The sequence below is a fragment of the Eutrigla gurnardus genome, assembly GCF_963514095.1.
Source record: "Eutrigla gurnardus genome assembly, chromosome: 14".
In the NCBI taxonomy this organism is placed as follows: Eukaryota; Metazoa; Chordata; class Actinopteri; order Perciformes; family Triglidae; genus Eutrigla; species Eutrigla gurnardus.
Genome location: NC_139937.1, coordinates 5,490,012 through 5,512,088, shown reverse-complemented (window position 1 = coordinate 5,512,088; position 22,077 = coordinate 5,490,012). Strand labels below are relative to the sequence as shown.

At 46.1% G+C, this 22,077-nt stretch overlaps 1 protein-coding gene across 2 annotated transcripts; it reads right to left on the bottom strand.

Moving 5' to 3' along the window:
- Positions 1 to 387: 387 nt before the first annotated feature.
- nkd2b (NKD inhibitor of WNT signaling pathway 2b) lies at positions 388 to 22,077 on the bottom strand. 2 transcript variants are annotated; one of them, XM_084027968.1, is made up of 10 exons: positions 21,843 to 22,077; positions 21,700 to 21,726; positions 21,503 to 21,594; positions 4,385 to 4,451; positions 4,054 to 4,181; positions 2,688 to 2,783; positions 2,421 to 2,562; positions 2,095 to 2,152; positions 1,876 to 2,003; positions 388 to 1,739 (listed from the first exon to the last, which is right to left on the bottom strand). In XM_084027968.1, the coding sequence occupies exons 1-10, from the start codon at positions 21,865 to 21,867 to the stop codon at positions 1,126 to 1,128; spliced, it is 1,377 nt and encodes a 458-aa protein (XP_083884094.1). In that variant the 5' UTR covers positions 21,868 to 22,077; the 3' UTR covers positions 388 to 1,125. The 2 variants fall into 2 exon arrangements, with proteins under 2 accessions (XP_083884094.1, XP_083884095.1); XM_084027969.1 differs by having other exon boundaries at positions 1,876 to 2,000; positions 21,843 to 22,075.

The following is a 22,077-nucleotide window of genomic DNA, read 5'->3' as shown; positions in this document are numbered from 1 at the left end:
TAGATTACTGGTAAACAGTTTCTGCTGTTCCCACGGTATATTTATATAGAAGGGTGTCTCTAACCTTTAAATCATGCAAATGCTTGTACTTTATCTCCTTGTGATAATTATCACATGATCATAGGCTAATCCACCTGATCAAATAGCTTAAAAGGACAAATCACTGACACTGGGCACAGGACATTGTTCTAATGTAATATAGGTTTTTGTTGTTTTTTTTTATACAATTTTGTTTTAATAATATTGCTATTACCATTTAATGTTAAATCTCAACCAACATCGTATTGAGTGGTTTTGCTGTTTCCAACCACATGGTGGCAGCAGACACCATAATCACCATAATAAAGTGTGTCATGTGCAGAAATAAACTGTCGCTGAAACAATATAAATGAACTATATAACGTTTATTAAAATATATAAAAGACAAAATACATATATGCATAATTATATCCATGATGAAATATGCATATACAGTATAATAATTATACAGTAAAATGTGTTTACATATATAGATTTTTTTATACATATAGCAAGATATTTTTGCATTAAAACTGGCAGTGGTGATTTCATACTCCCCCCCTCCCGCTCCCTCCCTCCCCTAACAGGAAACCCCTCAGCCCACATCAGGCCTCCCAGAGGTAAAAGCCTCTGTGAATAGCTCAAGAGCAGCAGCACCTTTACACCTGAGATCCATGTTTTGGAAAAAGGTCTCACACAGAACAACACACCGACTCTGACATATAGCTTCCAGGGACTTCAATCCGCAATATCAGAGAGGAAAAGGATGTCACATCAAAAAGTCGTCTGATCTGTTTCCTTTCTGGCATCTGTACTCGACTAACGACCGCAGCAGTCCCAGCAGAAAATCTACAAAAAACTTCAAAACTGTGCCACGCATCTTTTGTTATTACACAAAGACTTGGGAAAAAAAAAAAAAAACATCCTTCCGGTCCAACATCATCAGCCACCGCATCTCAGGATATATCTGTATAGCTTGCAAGAGGAGAGTAAGAAGATCCTGGACAGACCGTGAGTCACTCCCGGGGGATGTTCACCTTCAGACAGGTGTGGTTGGTTGGTTGTGGTTGGTCCTGTACAGTTTCAGACACTGCACACTGAACGCGGTCATGTCTGATGGTAATGGTGGTAGTGGTGGTGGTGGTGGTGTTCGTGGTGATGGTGGTGCTCGTGACGCTGGACCACAGGAACCACGAAGCCCGGGCTCCCAGGTGGGCCGGACGCCGGCTCCCTCTCCAGGCCCGGCAGCACAGAGGGCACCGGGGGCTGCTGCTGCTGGGGGTGGGCCTGAGGAGACAGCGGGGTTTTGGATGGGGACATGGCCTCGCGGGCCTTCGTCCTCAGGCGTTTGCTGTGACTGTATTGCAAAGGGTGCTGGTGGTGGCCAGAGGATTGGGTTTGGTGTGGCAAGTGGTACACATCCTGACCCCCGTGTCCCGCTGCGCTGCCACTGTGCAGAGGCGGGTGGTAGCCGTGACATTTAGTGGATTTGCCACCTCCGCTGCCCCCGTTATTCCCTCCAGAGCCCTTATAGGTTCCTTTGGGCGATTTGACGAACTGTGTGCCCCTGCTCCGAGACTCCGCAGGGTTGTAGCTGTCGCTGATGACCTGTGAGCGGCGCTGGTGGACGACTTGGGTTTCGGGTTCCTGGGAGCGTGAGCGGCTTTGGCTCTGGGAGCTCCGAACATGAGGCTCCTGGGGAGGGCAGGCTGACGTGGTTCCTGAAGGACAGACAAAAGGTCAGTGGTTTATACACATATGACTTACAACAGGGCTGACTTCCCCATAGTCAACGTTCAATCTGCCATAGTATTATAATAATGCAGATGGAGCCAACAACAATAAGCAGACTGTCACCTTCGAATCTGGAGGTGTAGTTCTCAATACCAGCAAGGTCCAGGTAGTGATTCCTCCGCTCTGTGTTCTCATCTACACAGTAATGCTGACCCTCAGTGGCTGGCACCTCATTGCTCTGCCCTTTGCTGCTGGAAAATGAGTAAAAGTTTCATTATTAGAGGAGCTAATCACACAAATAAGCTAAAAGAATAATAACAACACTCTTAGCAAAGTGCTGACCTGACGTAGGAAGACAGCCGCTTGTCAGCTGCACGTCCCTCTTCCTGGTGACAGCGATCTGAAGAGGTCAAATACAAGAGCTCAGACCGGGAAACAGTGTTCAGGGACATCCATGTTTCCAGACATCAACATCAGGGTTTGCTACTTCTGCTGTTTTAAACACATGCCTTCGGAGGAAATGTCCTTCTGGGTGCCAGAAGTTATGAGATTAACAATTTAAATGATTTGTTTGTATTTAATACAGCTACATATATGATCTAGAAATATTTTTTAGACTAGGAGTCGGGACAATTCTTAAGTACGATGCTGTTTTTGTCGTCATTCACCTGTTCCTGCTTCTCTTCTGTGGCACCTGGGCTCTGGAGTGACAGTCAGTTTGACACGCAGAGTCTTGCTCTTATTGTGGCAGGAATGATTCACAGACGCATCCACCACGTCATAGATGGTGTGCATCAGACTGGACATGTCCTGTAGTGACAGATAAAACACGGTAATGTTTGCAGTCCTACTTTTGACAAAATGAAAACTGTTAAAAGGGACATATATACGAGCGTAGACAGGAGAGAGCAACTCATGGATGCTAAAAGACGCACATCTTTTGTAACTTTCCCACTGTTGTCAAAGTCATAAAGCGTGAAGATCCACTCCTGACGGTTGTCATCCTCCACGGAAACGTCACACTCCAAGTCCTGTGACAAACACGATCATACTTAACACACATAAACAGTTGGGAGTTTCAATCTAAATTTTTTCTGCAAATAATAAGTAAAGCCATAGACGGCGTTCATGACAACAGGGGGCAGCAAAGTACGTCCAGTTTAACCGTCACAGATGCTGTCTTCGGTGTGATTCACAAACATTTTTCAAAAGGAAATGTGTTTTCCTTCATTCTGCATGAATATTTACTGATCATAAAAGGTATTAATGACTCTGTCCTCTCTGAGCACAACCACACCTTATGTGAATCATGTACTTGAGGAAGTGAATGTAAAGACTGACTTCCTATGCAAAAAAAAAAGAAAAAAGGAAAAGTGTACGATGCTTAAAATCACAAAAGCAATAGAAAAGAGGCCAACAGAACTTCTGGTTTTCAACATGTAAACAGATCACTTTAACCTTGTGTGGGGAAGTAAGTCAGCATGGTGGGCCCTACCGCGATGACCTTTCCTTTCTACTTTCTTCCAGGAAAAATGAGCAGAGCCACCATTCTCAGTTACAACCATTTTTTTGGCAGTCATTTTGATTCAGATGTATCTAGTAACATGGCCATAATTGGAAAAATAAACATCTGGAAATATAGGCCCTGCTGCAGGCATGGTGGAGAGCGGACACTGTGTGAAAGGCAGTGTGCATTTAAAGGGGGGAGGAGACCCCTGGGAGAGAAGCAGCCCTTTATGGTTCTATAATATCTCCTCGGCTCACATAACCAGTCGTGATCACCAAAGAGTAGATCCAAGCAGTTCTTGGGAACATGCATGTCGAAACATTACAATCTATTTATTCTATTTATTGGTCCCTAAATTCAATCAGGATATGGTCTGGAGCAGTGTCAACATACAGACAGATGTTCTGTGCACAGGGTGAAGGTATACAGCTGTGGCTAGAGGTTACCCACCGTGCATTTATCTTCCACACTATGTTTAAATCCTGTTCACTCACTGGAACACAAACCTTTTTCAACACTCAGCTCTCTTGACCTTTTTCTGACCCTGGACCTCAAGACCACGACAGATAGACAACCACTCAAACTCCCATCAATAAATGGTCCCAATCTACCTGAGCTGTGTGTTTTTGCAACATTGGCTGAACATGCACTTTCCAGCAGAACAGGCCTGGCTCAGACCCCTGGACTCGTTTACTACAAGACAAATCCCTGTGCCACCGCGTTGGTGCACATTCATGTACAAACATGTGACAGATTACAGCACTGCAGTGTTGGCAGGTAATATAAGTGCTTACATCGAGACTGATGTGTTTCTTCCCGGGAGCTTTGGTTGGATCTCTAAATATCTCCCGCACTCCGTCCTCTGAGTGCAGGTACTGCAGGTAGCTTTCACAGCCCTCAGCCTTCTCTGGAGGAAGAACCACTGTCAACACAAAAGGACACATTTACGTTTAGACATCTTGTGTGGTTCAGCAGCTACACTTCCACAATAAATCCCAATGCAGATGTATGTTTTATGAAGGGATTATACATACTAATTGCACATATACGCTCATCTATCATACACGTTAGAAGCATTGCTTCAGTATAAAGCTTATGAGTAAGAAGACATCCTTCTCAACCTACCCTCTAGAGGACAGTGTTGATCTGTGAATTGTCTTTCCTTCAGCTCACCATTTGGAAATCCCTGGGCCTGGGACAAGGAAAGAGTTGAGGGGGGAGAGAGAGAGAGAGAGAGAGAGAGAGAGAGAAGAGGGGGGAGGGGGGTCAGAGATGTAAGTGAATCTACAGCTCAGACCACAGACACAGAGAAAACAAACAGTTCCAGCTAAAGCATTTCCTACTCAGATGAGAGGAGAGGGCTGGAGGCTCCAGCGCGGCCAAACACTTTGAACATCTGCACGCTTATTGTGTTTCACTGTCTGGGACATGGTGAGTGTGGCCAAAGCCAAGCTTTCAAGATTCCTCCAAGCCCTTCAAACGGACTCCTCGCATCCATCAAAAAACCCATAATGCACGTCATCATCTGTGCTCTCTCTCTCTCTCTCTCTCTCTCTCTCTCTGAGCCAACCTGTTTATTCTCATCCTGCTTGACATGAAGCCCAGCGAGGAAGAAGTTCAGGGGAAAGTTTTGTTGTATTTCTCATTGAAAGCTCGCCTCAGAGACGTTGGGTTTATGTTAGACCAACCTCACAATAAGCTCTCATGCAACATGTGCGTATTTATTTTGAATGGAGAATAATCGCCAGATGGAAATTTCCACGCAGATAGGATGGGACTGATTAAATACACAATTCCATCGTCGTAAAACAAAAAGCAAGGCCGAGGGGATGGAAAGGGGGGAAAGCTCTGCTGTCATATGTGAATAATCTATATCCTACATAAAAACAGAACCACAATGTATTCATAACCATCCCACACATGTGCTAATGCAGAGGCACACTGAGGCAAGAGGGTTTCCATGGGCACACACACACAGACACACACACACACACACACACACACACACGCACACGCACACGCACACACACACACACACACAGCCATTCTTTAATTACTGGATTGTGGAAACAATGAAAATTAAGTGCAGCACAGGCCCTAAACCACAAGTATTTAAACAACAAATGATTCATCTTATTTACGTCATCTCGGTCCTCTGAGCTGCTCCACACACACTTTGAAATAAAACCCCACCAGATTGAATCAAGGAGGCCCAGTGTAACAAGACAAATAAAAAACAGATAGATGCAAGAAAACAAAAGAACTCCATGTACCTTCAACAGAGCCGAGGCTCAAGCAAGAGTCTGAACATCTGCATGCATTTAGGTGAACGAGCCCCCCCCCCCCTTCCTTTTCCCCTTCCCCTCTTTCTCAGAGTAATGACAGCGCCAGGGCCTGTGGTTCTATTTAACAATCTCAGAGCCCGTGATTATTCCTCACTTCAGAGGATGATACCCCCAGCCTGTAATCTGGTCCTGACCTTCACCGCTGAGGGGAAGAGGGGAGCCGGTCCAGTCTCGGGGTCAAGGCTCGGACACCCCCCCTGCAAATTGGCCACCAGAGACACTGAGAGAAAACAGCTAAAAGAATGGGAGTCAAGCCTTGAGGAGAGGAGGAGAAGGAAACGGGAGAGGGGCAGGAAAGCAGGAGGAAGAAAGAGGAAGAAGGGCAGAGGAAAGAGGGCACAAAGGAGAAGGAGGGAAGGAAAGATAAGAGGAACAAAGATGGGAGAGGAGAGACGCAGATAAGAGCAGACGCAGAGGAGGATGTGGTTTGTTAAAGGGGAGATAGGGCCTATCTATTGCTTACTCCAGGTTCCTGGGAGCTCAGTGGGAGAGGTGGAGGTGTTTTTTTACAGACTGTGGAAGGCTTCACGGGAAGGTGGAGACAACTGGTAACGCTCCCTGGGCCCCAAACAAGCTGCAGTCTTTAATCACCAAATATACACGCTAGAAACCAGACAGCTGGATGTGCATCCCCGCACGAAAAGAAAACACACACACACACACACACACACACACACACACACACACACACACACACACACACACACACACACACACACAAACACACACATGTCTCCATCTTCTGTGGCTTCTTCAGCCAAGTTGTTGTTTCCTTTCCCTGCTGGATGCTTTTATCTCCACCCTTTGTAGCGCAGTCCCTTAATGAAGGGCAGCATGGTAGGAAGAGGGAGTTCACACAGACATGCTGTTCTGCAGCTCAGAGGAACATCAAAGACAACCATTGATTCCCCTTATCCTCGCTCCCATGAGGCAAGGTACGAGCACCTCTAAATGAAAGACAGGATCCGCCGTTAAATAGAATGAAACAAATCAATCAGGCGACTGCCAAAAGTGAACCTCGTCTCTAATTAACATTCTGATATCGGGGAGACGTCTCGCTGCGTGCACAAGGAGGGGGACCATCGGGGCCTTGTGTTGAACACATGGCGTCCCCCCTCACCGCCACCACCTCCATGCTCATTACATCCATCGGGGGAGCTAATGAGAGAGCAGGCTGCGTCTGACCACAGTCTGCAGTTTAACGTCTAAACACATGGCATCTCCATCCACGTTGCCCACGGTGTCGGGCCCCAATCTGCCCGCCACATGTGTAATTAAGCGCTTTCAGGAATGTGGCTACTCTCATTCGCTCACTATCAGATCACAAGCCCGCTCAGTGGGCTACGCAAATGTGTTAGCATTTCCGAGCAACGTGTTTCTAGTTTTCCCGCCCGTGATGTACGCCCGAGGCCCGCGATACACACACATCTACACGGTGTGTGATATTAGGTAACTGAGGGGGGAGAGATGGAAGATTGCGTGTGTGGGACGGACGCTTCGACAAGGATGACAGGAAGATAATAAGGTATTAGATCTCCGTTGTCTGACAAAAAGAAGCGTGTTGAAAATATGCAGCGACAGTGTTCCATATAAACAGGTTCTGTCTCCCAGACGCCTCGACATAAGAGACAGGCGGAGAGGTGTGTGATGTTTTTTCCTGTTTAATGCAGCAGTTCTGCCAAGCTTCCCTAAAGCCTCAGCCTACTGCCAGACTTTTATGTGGGATAGGGTAACCAGGGGAAGCTTTCATAGCTCCCTACCAGGTGACATCAGACATCCCCCAGCAGCCTCCCTCTCTCTCCCTCCCCGCCTGCCTACCACCCATCCTCCCGCTGGAAAACACTGCACATCTTTGTTCTCCCCCCCCCTCCCTCCTCTTCTAGCTCACCCCCTAAATATAAGTACACATACTTCTACTTTAGTCCATTCTTCAAACCATACGGCGCACAGCTGATTTTGAAAATCCCATCTTCAAACCAGGGGGAGGCTCACATGAAGATTGTTTACCTGGCTCCTCTGACCTCGGGGTATGAAATACGGCAACTTGATCAGATATCTGGACGCATTTCCAAGTACAAACACATGCTGGAAAAAATACAAAACACAGGATACTGCCTGGATGCTTCCTCGTGTGCTTTTAAGCTATGTGGTTTCCTGAAATACTTCAGATAGCTAACCCTTTATATAAAAATGGTAATGTAATTAGCGCAGTAGGTGCTACAACTGCGTAGTTCTGTCCAAACCAGAGCAAAAATCTAAGTTATTTTCTTGATTTGATGCAGAGAGGGTCCTGGGAGACGAATGCTAACAGCTAACAGGGGGAGTTCTCCAGGATGTACACACTTTGTAGGAATACAAAGTCACCTGGAACTGACACTTAGGAGGGCGCCACAGGAAAGCCTCAGTGACCACCAGCCGACCAGTATTCCCACTCCCACTGGCCATTAATGGGGGATGATTGCAGGTTCGTCAATGGTGAAAATATAATCAATATAAAGTAAGGAACACCAGTTCATAAACAAACTGCATACTCTCCAGCCGCAGGATGAAACTGGAGAGGGAGTGGGGCCATTGAGAAATAAAAGCCCTCCATTCCAGAAGAAACCAACCTGGCCTTGACTCAAAACCAGATGTGAGCGGTTACACTGAAGAGAGGCAGAGTAAAAAGAGAGGGAGATGAGGGTGGAGAGAAGGGGGGGGGCTGAAAATATGGGGAGCTGAAGAGAGGGGGCCAGTTGCACAACTCCTATCTATTCTCTTGCAAGACATTAAAAGAACAATATGTTGGTTTCCCCCTCTCCCTCTGGTTCATCAGGCGTCAGCTTTCAGTCCGAGGCAAGATCATTATTGTGCTCAGAGTCAACAGAGCAGACTGCCCTCAGCCTGTACTGAGTAATATGAAAACAAACAGTGCTGCATACACTGCTGGATTTGAGTTAGTCTGCCTAATAACCTTCATTAAAACACAAGCTAAAAGCGTGTTTTTAGGATCCCGTTTCTAACCGTGCAGCGTTATCGTGGCTGAGCCAAGGGCCCTTATAAAGGGTTTGGAGTATTTTCAAGTTCCAGCCTCATGTTTTTTAATCCTCGCCATTACTAGACAGCCCTAAAATGTGCCTTTGTCCACTAATTAGGGCATTTGATCTGGTATTGACATGTCTTTCTATGAATGGAAATGAGATCAGAGCAGAATGCCATCCTGTCATCTGGACCGGACCCATGTGGCCAAGATGTCCTAGTTATGGGCCTTTCAGGGTAGCGGGACTCTCTCTGAGGTCAAACAGGAGGCAGAACCTCTCCCTTGGCAGGACATGAATCACCGGGGTGAAGCCTCTTCGGCCCTAGTATAACAACAGCTGTGGGGAGAGATGAGCACGCATGCCTGTCTGTGCGAGAGCACGTAAACCACCGAAAGTCACCCGCTCGCCTTCAATCAGCGGAGACTATCTCCTAAACTCTGCACGCCCCTCCAGTCCCCTCCTTACCCTCGCACTGATCTTCCTCTCGCTTTGATTGTGACCTGCCAGACGGCATAAACAAAGATTAGCATCGCTGGCTGACCAGCCCGCATCTGTCACCAATGCTGTAATCAGCTCGCCTTCATTAAAATGAACTTTGATAGGAGTCTGATGTAATGGCGTGCCCTCCTCTCAGCTGTCACACAGGCAGCTACTGTAGGGACTTGGAAACCATGTGCTCCATACCAGAGACTGGTATCACACTCGTGAATCTGGGTTAGGCAAATGTATTCAATTATAGAGGCACTAGATCATAACAATATTTGATCAGCTACGGGAAGGAGAAAAACACAAAGTGGCTGCAATGGTTTCGCTGTATTTGAAACGCAGAAAAAGTGAAGTGAAGTTTATAATGTGGTGCCACACACATTAGGACTGCACCGCAGAGAGCATGTTGCTTTAATTTCAGAGGTAATAGGGCATGGCGGGGTAATGCAATAGTCTCTACGTGGACTCATATATGACCAGTGCCATGTGTTACATGCGGACAAAAGTTTGGTGAAATGGGTTCCTTTAAGAGTCACAACTGATGTCTTTTTACTTTATTTTGCTTCTGGGATTTTGGGTAAAAACTCATGACTTTAATGTTTTTGTTCAATGTTTCCACTCACTCTCGGTCGTGTCTGAAGTCTACATGTCTTGTGATGAGGAATATGAAGCAGATATTAAGAATTGAAACTTAACTTGCAATGTTTAACACTTGTGAATAAACTACAACTTGATTAAACTAAAAAGAAACTATGTATAAAATCAGGAAATCAATCAAAAAGAATTGTCATCTTGAAATATCTTCTTTTCGTCCAAAAACAAGTTGAATTGTTCATGAACTTAATAACCATTTCGGCCTTCACATGAACGATGTGTTGCAGCACCAGATGCAAAAAGGAAAAGGTAAACAGAGACGAGACAGGATATAAAGAGTCAGGATTTCAAACATGCTCACACACACCCTGACAAACCAGAAAGGAGTGAGTGCACAAGGCGACGGCATATCAAAGCCAGTGTGGGACAGGCGGTTAGACTCAAACAGGATGTTCCTCTGTTTCTGGCCTCCGTGTGAAATTCTGTAAGCTCCCGCGCAGGCCCCCGGCTCTTAAGCCCGGCCAATGGGGAGCGCGCCCATTGCCGATAAAGCTGAGGGGATTTGTTCCACATTCCACAGGCCCTTTAAACAACACAGTGGATCGGAGAATGCCAGGTTGTGGGTGAGGTGGCTGCGATGCCAATCCCATTACTGTCCAGAGCGACTCCACCTCTCACAGTTCGGCGCTCTCTACATGTGTCCAGCTGATCAGCTGCGATGTAACGTGGGGTTTCATTTGGATCAACTCTTCATACTGGTTGTCTGTCAGCGTCACAAAGCACCTTCTCCAACCCCCGTCTGAAAACCGTTTCAACACAACCACTCTCACCCGTACAAGACACCCTTTTGTGCAGTCAGCGTCAGGTTCCCGGCTGTCTGTCTCCTACTGAGATGTCACTTATAATTGCCCTCACCTGCGAGATAACCACCGACGCCACTGTTTTCACTGTTCGTTCTTGTTAAGCTACGAGGGATTTGAGTCACGGCTTTGAAAGGCAGGCCCAGCAGTTCATAGGGGCGAGGCTCTGTGGTCGGAGGCTGGTGAAACTGCAGCCGTTACACTGCTCCTGTGGGTGACTGAGAAATGTAAACAAACCGTGTTGGGGAAGGACAGCTGCACGCCGGCGTGGAGGAGCAGCAGCACGGCCCGAGGTTTATGTGGAGCGGTTCCCAACCTTGTGTCTGATGTGTGCCAACAGATGATGATCAGATGAGCCCCGCGACCTCTACATCAACAGCACTTCATCATGTTCCCAATGTGTTCTTATGAATGGATCATAAACTGGATGTTAAGTGGATATTGTTACAATATGTTTTTTTATTTCATTGAATTGTCAGTGGTTGCTTTGGTAAAGTTAATATTTGTACTGCTGTGGCAGAGTTCCAACTGTTTAATCATTCATTTGATCTGCTAGATAACACGTTCTAATTTTTCAAAGTATGTATTTCTTTTTTCTTTTCCTTATTTATTCTAGCTATTTCATTTATCCGTCACTTATTACTTATCCACTCACGATTGCAACATGTTGTGACAACTGACTTAGGTTGATGTGCAGCTTAAACATTACATTTGCTGAAGATCTGAGCCCATTTAGAGTCTGAGTGAGCTGTTTATTTTCCGAACATAAATATTAGGCTATATTTTAAATGAAATTGCAATGAAAACATTTTTATTTTGGTTCATTTGAGCTTGTACCCCCTGGAAAATCAACCCCTGGTTGGGAAACACTGGAGAATTCACTTGAATGATACTGTCTGTCTAATCCACCACATTTGGCGTCTCACTTAAAGCTGAGGGACTCCTGCCGTTCAGGGCTTGTGGGCTGGTGGATCAGCTGCCTGCTGGTTTCCCTGAACTGGTCTCCCAGTGGGATAACAACAGGTTCAGGGTCAAAACCACTGCTCTTACCGTCCACCAGTTCCTGCTCCCTGTGGGTAACTTACACAGAGGAGTACGGATCCATATGACTGACCACGATAAGAGGAGCCTTTGCAGACGTGACCAATCAGCTGGTAATGTAGCATGAACTCTCAACACATCCATCTGTGAGGCATGCTGGGCAGAGAGAGAGGCGGCTGTTGTACTGCACTATTACTGCATCCTGCCCTCGGGGAGAAGCCGGCTCACTGGTCACAGGCTGCCAAAATACAGAGTCCGGTGCAGTAGGATGCAACAAATAATCAAGGTGGAGAGGCCAGCACTCAGGAGGAGCCCCTAAGATCTCGGCTTTACCCATTCTCAATGACACAAACCTTTTTTTTTTTTTACACAAATATCTTGAATCTGACATAAAAAACGAGCTTCTGCATATTCAAAGTGGCTGCACCTCTTTTATCTCCTGTCTGGCCGTGATGTTGTTGAGTATGTCTCTCTCTCTCTCTCTCTCTCTCTCTCTCTCTCTCTCTCTGACTGTCTGTTCCAGCCGGTGGGGATCGCCAGTCTCAAAGACCACCAGAATTCTTGACACTGCAAGAACAGGCTTAAATCCAAGCTGTGAAGTTCCTCACAGTCCTGGAACTGGACAGGGGGTCACCCCGGGGTTAACACCAAGTGTTTTCCTGAGGATTCCTAAAAACACACGCCTGCTAGGTGCAGAGGAGCCTCCATGATGTTCAGACGGCGTGGAGGAAGCCTGGACGTGTAAAATGGACCCCTGCCAAACGCCCACTGGCTGTAATGCTTTATATGAAACGCAACCTCCCATGAACGAGGGGACAAAGTATAAAGCTGAGTATGAACAGATGAAAAATAAAAAGAAAGTAGCACATGGGCCAATTACCAATGCACCAAAATCATGCAAAACTCATTCATATTTCTGTTGAATTATTCTCAAAGAGAATTACTGGCCGAATTTTTTTTTTAAAGGATGTGAGGGTGGCGTATGATGAATTACTTTTGAAAACGCAGCTCCAAGAGAAGATTTTTTAGAAGCCTGACGGTGCAAACCATGAATTATAATTTTTTTTTTTTTTTTGCGACACATCAGAGAAATACGCCGAGCGGAGAGGCGGCGGTTGGCGAGACTGCAACATCTGTGCTTCTTCCATTTGGACTGGAGCTGCCATATGTGCACTTTAGTGACCTGACAGACTCGCCGTGTGTGTGTCTGAAACACTGTTCCCCAGTGTGAAATTCTGGAGCGTAATTCATCCATGGCACAAGCAGAGATCAAAAGGCTACGGTGCAGAGGGCAGCTCAGCGGAGCGCACAGAGAGCCGCTGCTTTCACAGCCATAATTACTGGAAACCAGGGCCATGAGGCAATATGAAAGAGCACTTGAACATGAGCCCAGTTAGCTTAGCTTCGCTGCTTGTGCGTTCTCACCTTATCTCAGGTATTAAAGCGACAGGTCGGATCGGAGTCTGTCACGTCTAGAGGCCGTCCACTTATAAACGCTAAGTGGGACACTTAATATTGGATAAAAAGTTCTTGAAAGGCACTTTAGGCTTCAAAAAGCCCGCAGGGGCTGATGCCCTATCACACCTTAAAAGCATATGAGATAATCAGGTGCTGTCAGGAGAGAGCCGAGCACATGACACTGGGGGTAAGAGTTCAGAAGTTCTGATACACTGGCATTCTTTAGGTGATAGGATCAGTCGGCCCCTATCAACACGGAGGAGCAGTAGGTGCTGGTTATTGAGCAGAGCTGCTGGATCTGAGAACCGTCCTGTGTTCATTTATAGGAAAGTCTCCTGCCTGTAATCACTGTTACTCTTTTACCACAAACGTTCAAAAGCCCATTTTCTATGGTCTGAAGCTGTTTGTCTTACCTTTTTAAACACACGTTGGTACACTGTAAGCTTTTTTTATAAAGCCGCACGCTACAAAAAGTCACCCAACAGCAATATCATGAAATAGAATCCTGATTTAGAAGAGTGCGTTTTCTTAGCGAAGCACCTCCTCCAAACAGATGGTGTCTCTGAAAGGCTCCCAGTGAGGGGGGGGGGGATCTCAAGGAGAACTGCTGTTTATTTGAAATGAGCCTTTAGGTAAACAAGCTACATGGCACACACAGGGCCAGGTCAGCTTTTGAAGTGGACGGGGCTCAGGAAAGAAATGGGTGGGGGAAGAAAAGAAGGCTCCCTTCAGAGGAAATGAGAACAGTGGCCTCTTTCAGCGCTGTTTCATCCTCTCCCCTCCCTTTTTGTCACGTATAGAAAAAGGCACAAAGGCTGTTTTGGGATAGAAAGACACCAGAAGGTTCAGAAGGTGAGAACTGCTGACTTCTTATTTCCAGTAACGCACAGTAACGCAAGTAAAAATCCTCCTGCAGTCCTTCGTTTTCCCAAATTAACTTCCACCCTGAAAAATGACCACCCGTGACAAAAATAAACCACTTCCTTTGAATGGAGAACCATTGAGGATTTTTTTTGATGATGGGAACAGGTTTTGTGTAGCAAAGAAAGCAAGTTTGCAGCCATTCCCCATCGGAGATGGAATTTCGATGTGCAGAAGGGAGGGCCGGGCCTGTGCTGTCTGCGGATCCTGGATCGGAGCTTTGAAGCTGCGAGTGTGTTTCAAAAAAGCTAACCACTTTCAGATGGGACTGTGGCGTTTTATGAGCTGAGTAATAGCGATACCTACACATGTGCAGGCTCGGGGTCCCAGAGAGGGGGAGGCTCGGCTCAGAGCAGAGAGAAGGATGCCTAACTCCTCGGGGGTCTGGGTTTTGGGGCGTGTTTGATAAATCTCGTGCTATGGCATTATATGAAAACTGGGAGACAGGAAGATGGATGTAGAGTAAAATCTGTTCACCTACGCAAACAGTTCTGCTGTGAATACCACACATACAATTGAGCTTAAGATATTGACTCCTTGTATGGACACCTCGAGTATGACACCCTTGCAGAATGCTTGATCCAGATGTAAGTAATACTTTCATAAGCAGAGGTGTTAAACATCATAACAATGAGCAACAATGCCAGCAGCTCCGAGTGCCCACCGCTGGGCTTTCTTTCTTTTTTTTAGCATACAGGAAGCCAGGGTTTGTGGTGTGTGGTGTTTTACTCTCCAGTCTCAAACCTAGCAGGGCGTCAGGTTCAGGAATGTGGAGCAGGACTGAGGTTTTCGAAGCATTCAGGGGTGACTCTGAAAGCTGCATTGTACAAGAACAACACAATGTGAATGCAATTGTGTGAATGTAAAAAAGTGTTGATGAGTAGCTAAAACAAAAACATAAATACATTTTTAGAGAATACTCTTCCTTATTTTTTAATGTTGACTATGAATGAGTGTTTTTTTGTTGTTGTTTTTTTACATCCTAATAACAACAATAGAGGTATCCATGCCATGGTTTTACCTTCTAAGTCATTCATATCTCTCAGTGTATTGTGCCCCCCCCCCCCCCCCCCCCCAGTGCTTGTATAATAGAATATATGTCAGGTCAGCATCTGACCTTTTGTGGAGACAATCTCAAGTTTCCACTAGCTGGATTTCATAGGATAACAAACCCGTGTCCAAAAGAGGAATCCCCTGTCTTCTTTACACAAACAAGCAAAAAAAAAAAAAAAAAACCCTCCTCTCTCTTTCAAGCTGCAAATACTCCAAGCAACAAAATATTGAGCAAACATGTATCCGCGTCGACTCTCCTCGTCATGTTTAAGATATACATCGACTTTCTGCGTGCTCCCCGATCTCCACACATGCACCAAGCTCACCGGAGATGGCATTTCAACAATGTAATCAATTAACAATGGCTTATAATGACAGCGTATAATAACACCACCAACAACCATAACTGAAAAAATATGATATTCCCCCGGCGGCTCTGAGGCTTGCGAAATGAAGTCCACTTGGAAGAGAGCTAAAGCTTTCTAAGGGGGAACAGGGGTTTATGTGGAAACATACCTTACACACTAAAATGTAATAACCTTTGAGTCTCCCGGTGTTTTACTTGGCTGGGAGACGCACAAGATCAAACACAGACTCGGATCCAGCAGCCTTTGCCAAAAATGTCAACGCTAAGCACTGGGCTCCGGCTTCAGGTATTTTCTTTCCCCTGGCAAGGAGCGAGCGAGAGCAAAGACACAGGCCAGTGTTAACCCATAGGCGGGGCTGCCCCAAAACAGCCACCAGCACACTCACCATGAAGGGGAAGTGAGGTCTCCCTGCTGTCATCACTGACCACGCACATCTAGGTCATGTAGCGTCACTTTAAAAAGCCTGGGACGGGCTCCATTGAGGAAGTCGAGCTATTCACGTACAATTGCATGCCTTGCTGCAATCCAGGCCCATAAAGCCCTGCTGATCTCTCTGAAGCACTCGATCAGATACCTCATAAATATCACGAAAAAAGCTGTGACAAGAAGTGACTTCAAAGCGGCGCCCATGGGACCGAGACAGCTCCAAAGGCGACGGCGCTTCATTCCATATGTCTGCAGATAAGAGCTCCGATAATGAAGGAAGCCACTGTTACGTCTCTTGTCTAAATATACAGTATATTATTCTCTTTTGAGCTGTAGGAGAAATAAATATATATAAAAATTATTTATGCCGTCATATGTGGATGAAACGTCTATTTTGATGTATTATGTTTAAAGAAAAAGAGTATGCTGCATTACAAGCTTATATTATTGACTGATACCTCTCCCAGTCTGTACAGTAAATATGCAGCTACAGCCAGGGGACTTATCTGACTGTAGCTTGGGTCTGGCTCTGAAACAAAAATGTGCATACGAGCCCCTCTGGAGCTCACTCCCTAACACGTCGTATCTCGTCGGACTGTTTTGGGGGCAGGACGCAGTGACCAATCACAAAGTAATTCACCAGGAATGGAGTCTCGTGATTGGACAACGCACTTTGCCATATGATGTTGGGTTGCACCAAAAGTTGTGACAGCGACATCAGCTCGCTGTCTTAAAGCACCTTTAAAGGTGCTCGGAGGTTATTCGTAGCGGTTTCCCCGTTTCCAGTCTTTGTGCTGCTAGATGTACAGACATGAGAGCGGTATTGATCTTCTCCTCGGAGCATATTTCCCAAAATGTTGAACTATTCCTCTCAGAGAAAAAGTCTTGATTACCAACTAGGCAAAACAGGCATCTGCTCCAAGACTAACGGCCTGGGGCCAAAATATTAAGGTGGAGGCAGGATTTACTTAACTTTTTTTTTTTGCAAAAATGTAGTTTGGTCCCAAAAATCAAAGGGGTGGGAGAGTCAATAGGTGCCCACAGCTCACTTTTTCCCATAAGCCCCCTGATAGACAAACCGGCCCTGGTTTGTGCTGAAGGACTGATGTGTGATGACGCCTTGATTCCTCCTGAAGGACACAAAGAGGCCCTGCTCCCTTCATAAGTGCAGGTCACAGGGGAATTAGGGTGAAAGTGAGCAAATGGCTTCAAAGTACTTCAGACTGTATAAATATCCCTCAGAAAAATAAACATTTAATCCGCCTGCAGTGTTTCTAATGTCTTTCTCCATTAGGGCACAGGCCTCACCAACCACTCTGTGCCTCTTTTGACTCATCGTGACTCATTCACTCACAAACACACGGGCAGAGTGAGAGAGAGGACTCGACCTCTGACTCTCAGGCGAAGCCATGCGGCGATGCGCACTTCAACACTCCGACACGAAAGAAGAATCGCTTCAACAAGCGTGTCGCGCCGGTGACAGAGTGTCAGAGCCGACCAGGTGATGGTGTTTACACTGACAGCAGAGACGACTGTTTGCTCTGGACAAATGGCAGCCACACCCACAACGGTGCAGTGGACTCTGCGGATGAGGCGCTCCATTACTCCCCTTCCCCCCACTACCTTTAAAAACCCCTCAAATATCTCCCCCATGAAAAAAACCACCCTTAACCCCCCTCCTCCTCTTTTCCTCTTCCCCGCCAGCCTCTCCCACCCCCTTCCCACCACAGCCCCTCTCTCTGCTCCAGGATTTTGCTGTACAAACCAGGAACAGATGTCTGCCGGGGCCGTGCTGAAAGACCCCGCTGTTCTGGATGCCAGCCACATGCTTTTCATTCAGAGATGAAGGCTCACAGCTCGCCTTCTTGTGAAGCCAATTCCCCCCCCTCAAAAAAAAAAAAATGGGGGTGGAAAAAAACAAACTCTCCAAATGCCTTCAAGTCCCTTCAAAAGCAGTACATATATGAGCACACCTTTTTGTCTCGTCTCCCTGCTGCGTACCGCGCCCCGGCAGTGCCGCATCAGCGACGGGCCTTTTTGACGTTTTGTGTTCGGAAGAGAGGCGGAGGGGAAAAGTCACGAGGTGTCGCCGGCGACGTTTCTTGAGAAAAGTGCTTGTAGTCTTCGGGAGCTACACAAGTGCACACAACTCAAAAGAAACCTCAATTTGAAACTTAAAGAAATAAGATGTCAATCAGAGGCACAGTGTTGATGACACAGATCTCCCAGCCTCAGATCCAAACACTGACTCACATGAACACGGCGACGAGGAGATATACCCAAATACCCAACATTGTCCAAAAACAACATCCCTTTTTGAGCAGGATCACCAAATGAGGATTTTTTTAAATATATAAGGGGAAAGTCTTATTCACAGATTCCAAATGAATGTTTAAAAAAAGCACCCTACCTTACAATTAGTAGAGTGAGCTGCTTGGGAACTCTGCTCTTAAACTAAATGTATTATTGAGCGGCGAGTGCTGCGCAACGCTCGGCGAGTCAAAATACATTTGCGTCTCGGAGCTTTTGGCACATCATTACATCCAACCGAAGTGTGATATTATTAACCTTTTGAAGTGGAATAATAAAGGTCTTTGTTGTGGTGTTTAAAATGTTGACACGCTCCCTCTTCACGGGGCAAAGTCTGCGGGAAGTTCGGAGACAAAAGGTGGTGCTGAAAGGCTGAATTAGCCTGTCATTATTTTGGGCATCCAAGCGCGTCTGTTTGAAGCCGTGGTTGTGCATGTGAGGCTCCGGACTGTTGACGTGTTGATGTTTCCAGAGGTGAAACGCACAGTGAACCTTCACAGAGCTCTTCCACTAATGAACAGCTTTGGTTAAGAACCGGCTGAGGACTTTTCCCTTCCTTTTACATATTCAATAACCACGGACGGATTTTCTGAAGGGAGATTACACCTTGGACAGCCGCTTTGATCTCACCTGTAATATTCCTACATCACACCAGGTGCTTCAACAGGCAACACCTTGAGCACCTGCAAAGAAACCTCGCCGACCGCGGCCCGGGACGAGTCACGGTGCTGAATCACGCTGCCTTTGTCCACAAACACCACTCTGACGGCAACCTGCCAGCTGCAATCTTGGATCGTGGTTTGCAGTGATATCAATATTTAAACGGGTCCTCTGATCTTTTTGTTATTTCTTGCCAAAATGCAGCAGAGCAATTGGCAAGTTCATTGAATAGAAATGACGGCTTCTACTGAGGAGTTTCACAGGTTTCGACAAACTGATGTTGGGCACTGTCTATGTAAGCGCTTGTTTTTGTTTTTATTCCCTGCTTGTACTCCATCCTTTAGCCCCCCCTCCCCTTCCCCCAGGACAGGGGGATAGAGGGGTGAGGGTTCGGAGGCTCCACTGATATCAGAGCCCTTTTATAACTCTCAGCTCTGTGCTTTGAAGTCCCAGCCAGAAAGCTCAGGAATCCTACTCCCCCGTTTACAATGAGGAGGGGGGATGGTCAGAGCTAAACATAAACAGTGTGTTTGGCCAATATCTCCCCCTGTACAAAACCATCAGCAGTCTCTTCTGCTCATCAACCAGGAGGAGTGGTGGCCATATTTGGTGAGCTAATGGTAAAAGGATGTGGCTAAAAATCTAAACTTCAAATCCCCTTTTTATATATAATACTGCATAAAGCTATTTTCTATTTGACTTGGACTCGTTTAATCATTGTCTAAACCTCATCTAAGAAGCCATAATCCAATAATTACATCTGGAACAGTGACAATGTAATGGGATCCTGGTGAAGAATTAATTAAAGGCGTGTGGGATCAAAAGAGGGAAATGGTGCACCGTCTTATACAGCAGAGATAAATTCTACATGTGTTGAAAGTCAGTCTTTTAGACGGGAAACTAGATGGCAGGAGAAACATCCCCAGAGACGTCATCTATCTCTACATTAATGCAGACGGGGCATGAATGCAGATTTAGGCTTCGGCAGCAGGAATAGAGCCGTCACTGTCGCTGTCACTACACCAGCAGGCCTTCAGATATTCCCTCTGCGATACAACCTGTCATCATAGTATCCATTTCATTCCTCATACTCGATTATTTGGCATTTGTTCCTTTGCATCAGGGCTGCAACTAATCAATATTTTCATTATCAGTTTATATGCAAATGACCTCAAATAAATTGATTATCGTTTGGTCTACAACAATGTAACAATTCATTATTTGTTGACCTACATTTGATTCATTCACTACTTCTTTGCATCATGCTTTGGGTTTGGTTACACCCAGCACACTTATTTCAATTATATTGCAATTATTTCTCCAAAATGAAAAAAAATCTATACTTTTTAATTATTGTACTGGAGGCGCCTCACATAAAGACATTTCTAAACATCTCTGTCGAAGACGGAGAATAGATGATACGACAAAGGAGTGTTACAGGACTAAATGGAGTTTAATTATTGTTATTTTATAACTTACTATTTATTTAGCAATATTTCACCTTAAATACATATCAGGAGCATGCGGTGACAGACGTGACTGCATTTTGATTCCTCCCCCTCCTCTCCACCGGTCCTAAAGTCTCAGAGAACAGGTATCGTCTGCTTCATGCTGACAGGGATCCAGTTCTGGTCTGTGAACCAGCTTCTAATGAATCTAACTAATGGCACAAAATAAATCAGAGGCCTGACTTTGATAGAAGGAAGGGCGGGACCCACCTACTAATAAGTCCCAAGCTTATGCCTTTGGTGGTTTTCCCTCAATGGGGAGTGTGAACGCTGACTCCTCTGAAGCAGAGTTCTCTTTTAATTTGCCACGAGTGGGCGGGTTTACAGCCCTGATATAATCCGTAACTCTTCCACTGTTACAACCACCCACCTCACGGACTGTCAGTCTCTGTGAACTTCTGGCACTTTCTGTCTGACCGCTCCGGACTCGTGTGCCCCCTCAAAGCGACAACACTAATTGAAGTGATGTAATGTTGTGCCACAGTGGGCTGCCCACCGGGAGCCTCGGCAAGAACGGGAGGCATCGAGGGGGGGGGACACCGCCCCGAGTCATGATGCCAGCAGCCACAAGAGCCAACGTTACGTCCCCTCAGTCAGGGGGCCTTTCCATCCACAGTCTGTGTGTGTGTGTGTGTGTGTGTGTGTGTGTGCTGCTTCACACACATGGCTCATGGCTGTCACAACCAGTGATGCTGGCGGGGGAATAACCGCCGTGACAGAAAGAACAACAACCACAACTTTGCAAAAACGTCTTACAGTTTTGCCCTCCTCTCGAGTCTTCACGTTCTCAGCTCGTCTTTCAAGAAGAGTGGATGCAACAGCTTCACCCAGACAGCTTTCAAGTGCTTGAGGAGCCCATCCCATCAGCACACACACACACACACACACACACACACACACACACACACACACACACACACACGGCACACTGCACACTTCTTTCCCCCCCAATAATGAATTTTGTTCACATAAAAATGAACATGGATGTTGCACATGCAGCATAACAAGAGGGGCTGATTCTTTATAACTATAACAGTCGACATTGCATCGTTCAGATTAAATAAAGTTTTTGTTTTACTCTGTAGTCAGTGTTACAAAAATGTCTTCCAGCCTCAAAGCATCACAGTGTTTTCATTTCATTTCAAGTAGGCCTACAAATAAAAGAGAGAGAGAAGAAGAAATATGCCTGGTACCTGCATGTTCTTCAACTTGTAATCCGTCGCGCTGTACCGCTCACATTCCTCCATCCCTCTCCGGAGGAACGCGTTCACGACAAAACTGTCTCCTGCGACACGGAGACAATGTACCGATCAGCAGCTATACATGCCAAACTCCACCGATCGGATTATCGTCAATTAGAAAATGCAAAATAATCTACATTCATCCTCACCTTCGGGGTTTTCTCTGCGCTTACACGCTGCACATCACCAGCATGTAAAAGACAAATCGTTAGTTGTTGTTTTTGTGAGACTAAAATCAAAAATACTTCATTATTTGTGTTATTCGGTAGTGCGGAACTTCAACGTTTCTTACCGTGCTTTGACTGGAGTTTCCCCATGTTTAAGTCCCTCTTCCCCGGATCAATAAAGGTACTCCGATATCGGACGCGGGCGACACGGTCACTGCGTCAACATGGTCACATTGTGTTTGTGGTGCGACGACAAAACTCCAACTTCGTCCAACGGCAGCTCATTCGGTCGCGCGCTCATTGAAGCATCAGTCGTCCGCGTGCGGAGGAGAGAGAGGGTCCGAGACTTCCCTTCAGTCC

What these genes read in the sequence shown, in the direction of transcription:
- nkd2b (XM_084027968.1), bottom strand. Translation starts at nt 21,867, where the DNA reads ATGGGGAAACTCCAGTCAAAGCACG. An exon ending in TCAACACTGTCCTCTAGAGG is followed by an intron (nt 4,182 to 4,384) that starts GTAGGTTGAGAA and finishes TTGTGTTGACAG; the next exon opens with TGGTTCTTCCTCCAGAGAAG. An exon ending in AGAAACACATCAGTCTCGAT is followed by an intron (nt 2,784 to 4,053) that starts GTAAGCACTTAT and finishes TGTTTGTCACAG; the next exon opens with GACTTGGAGTGTGACGTTTC.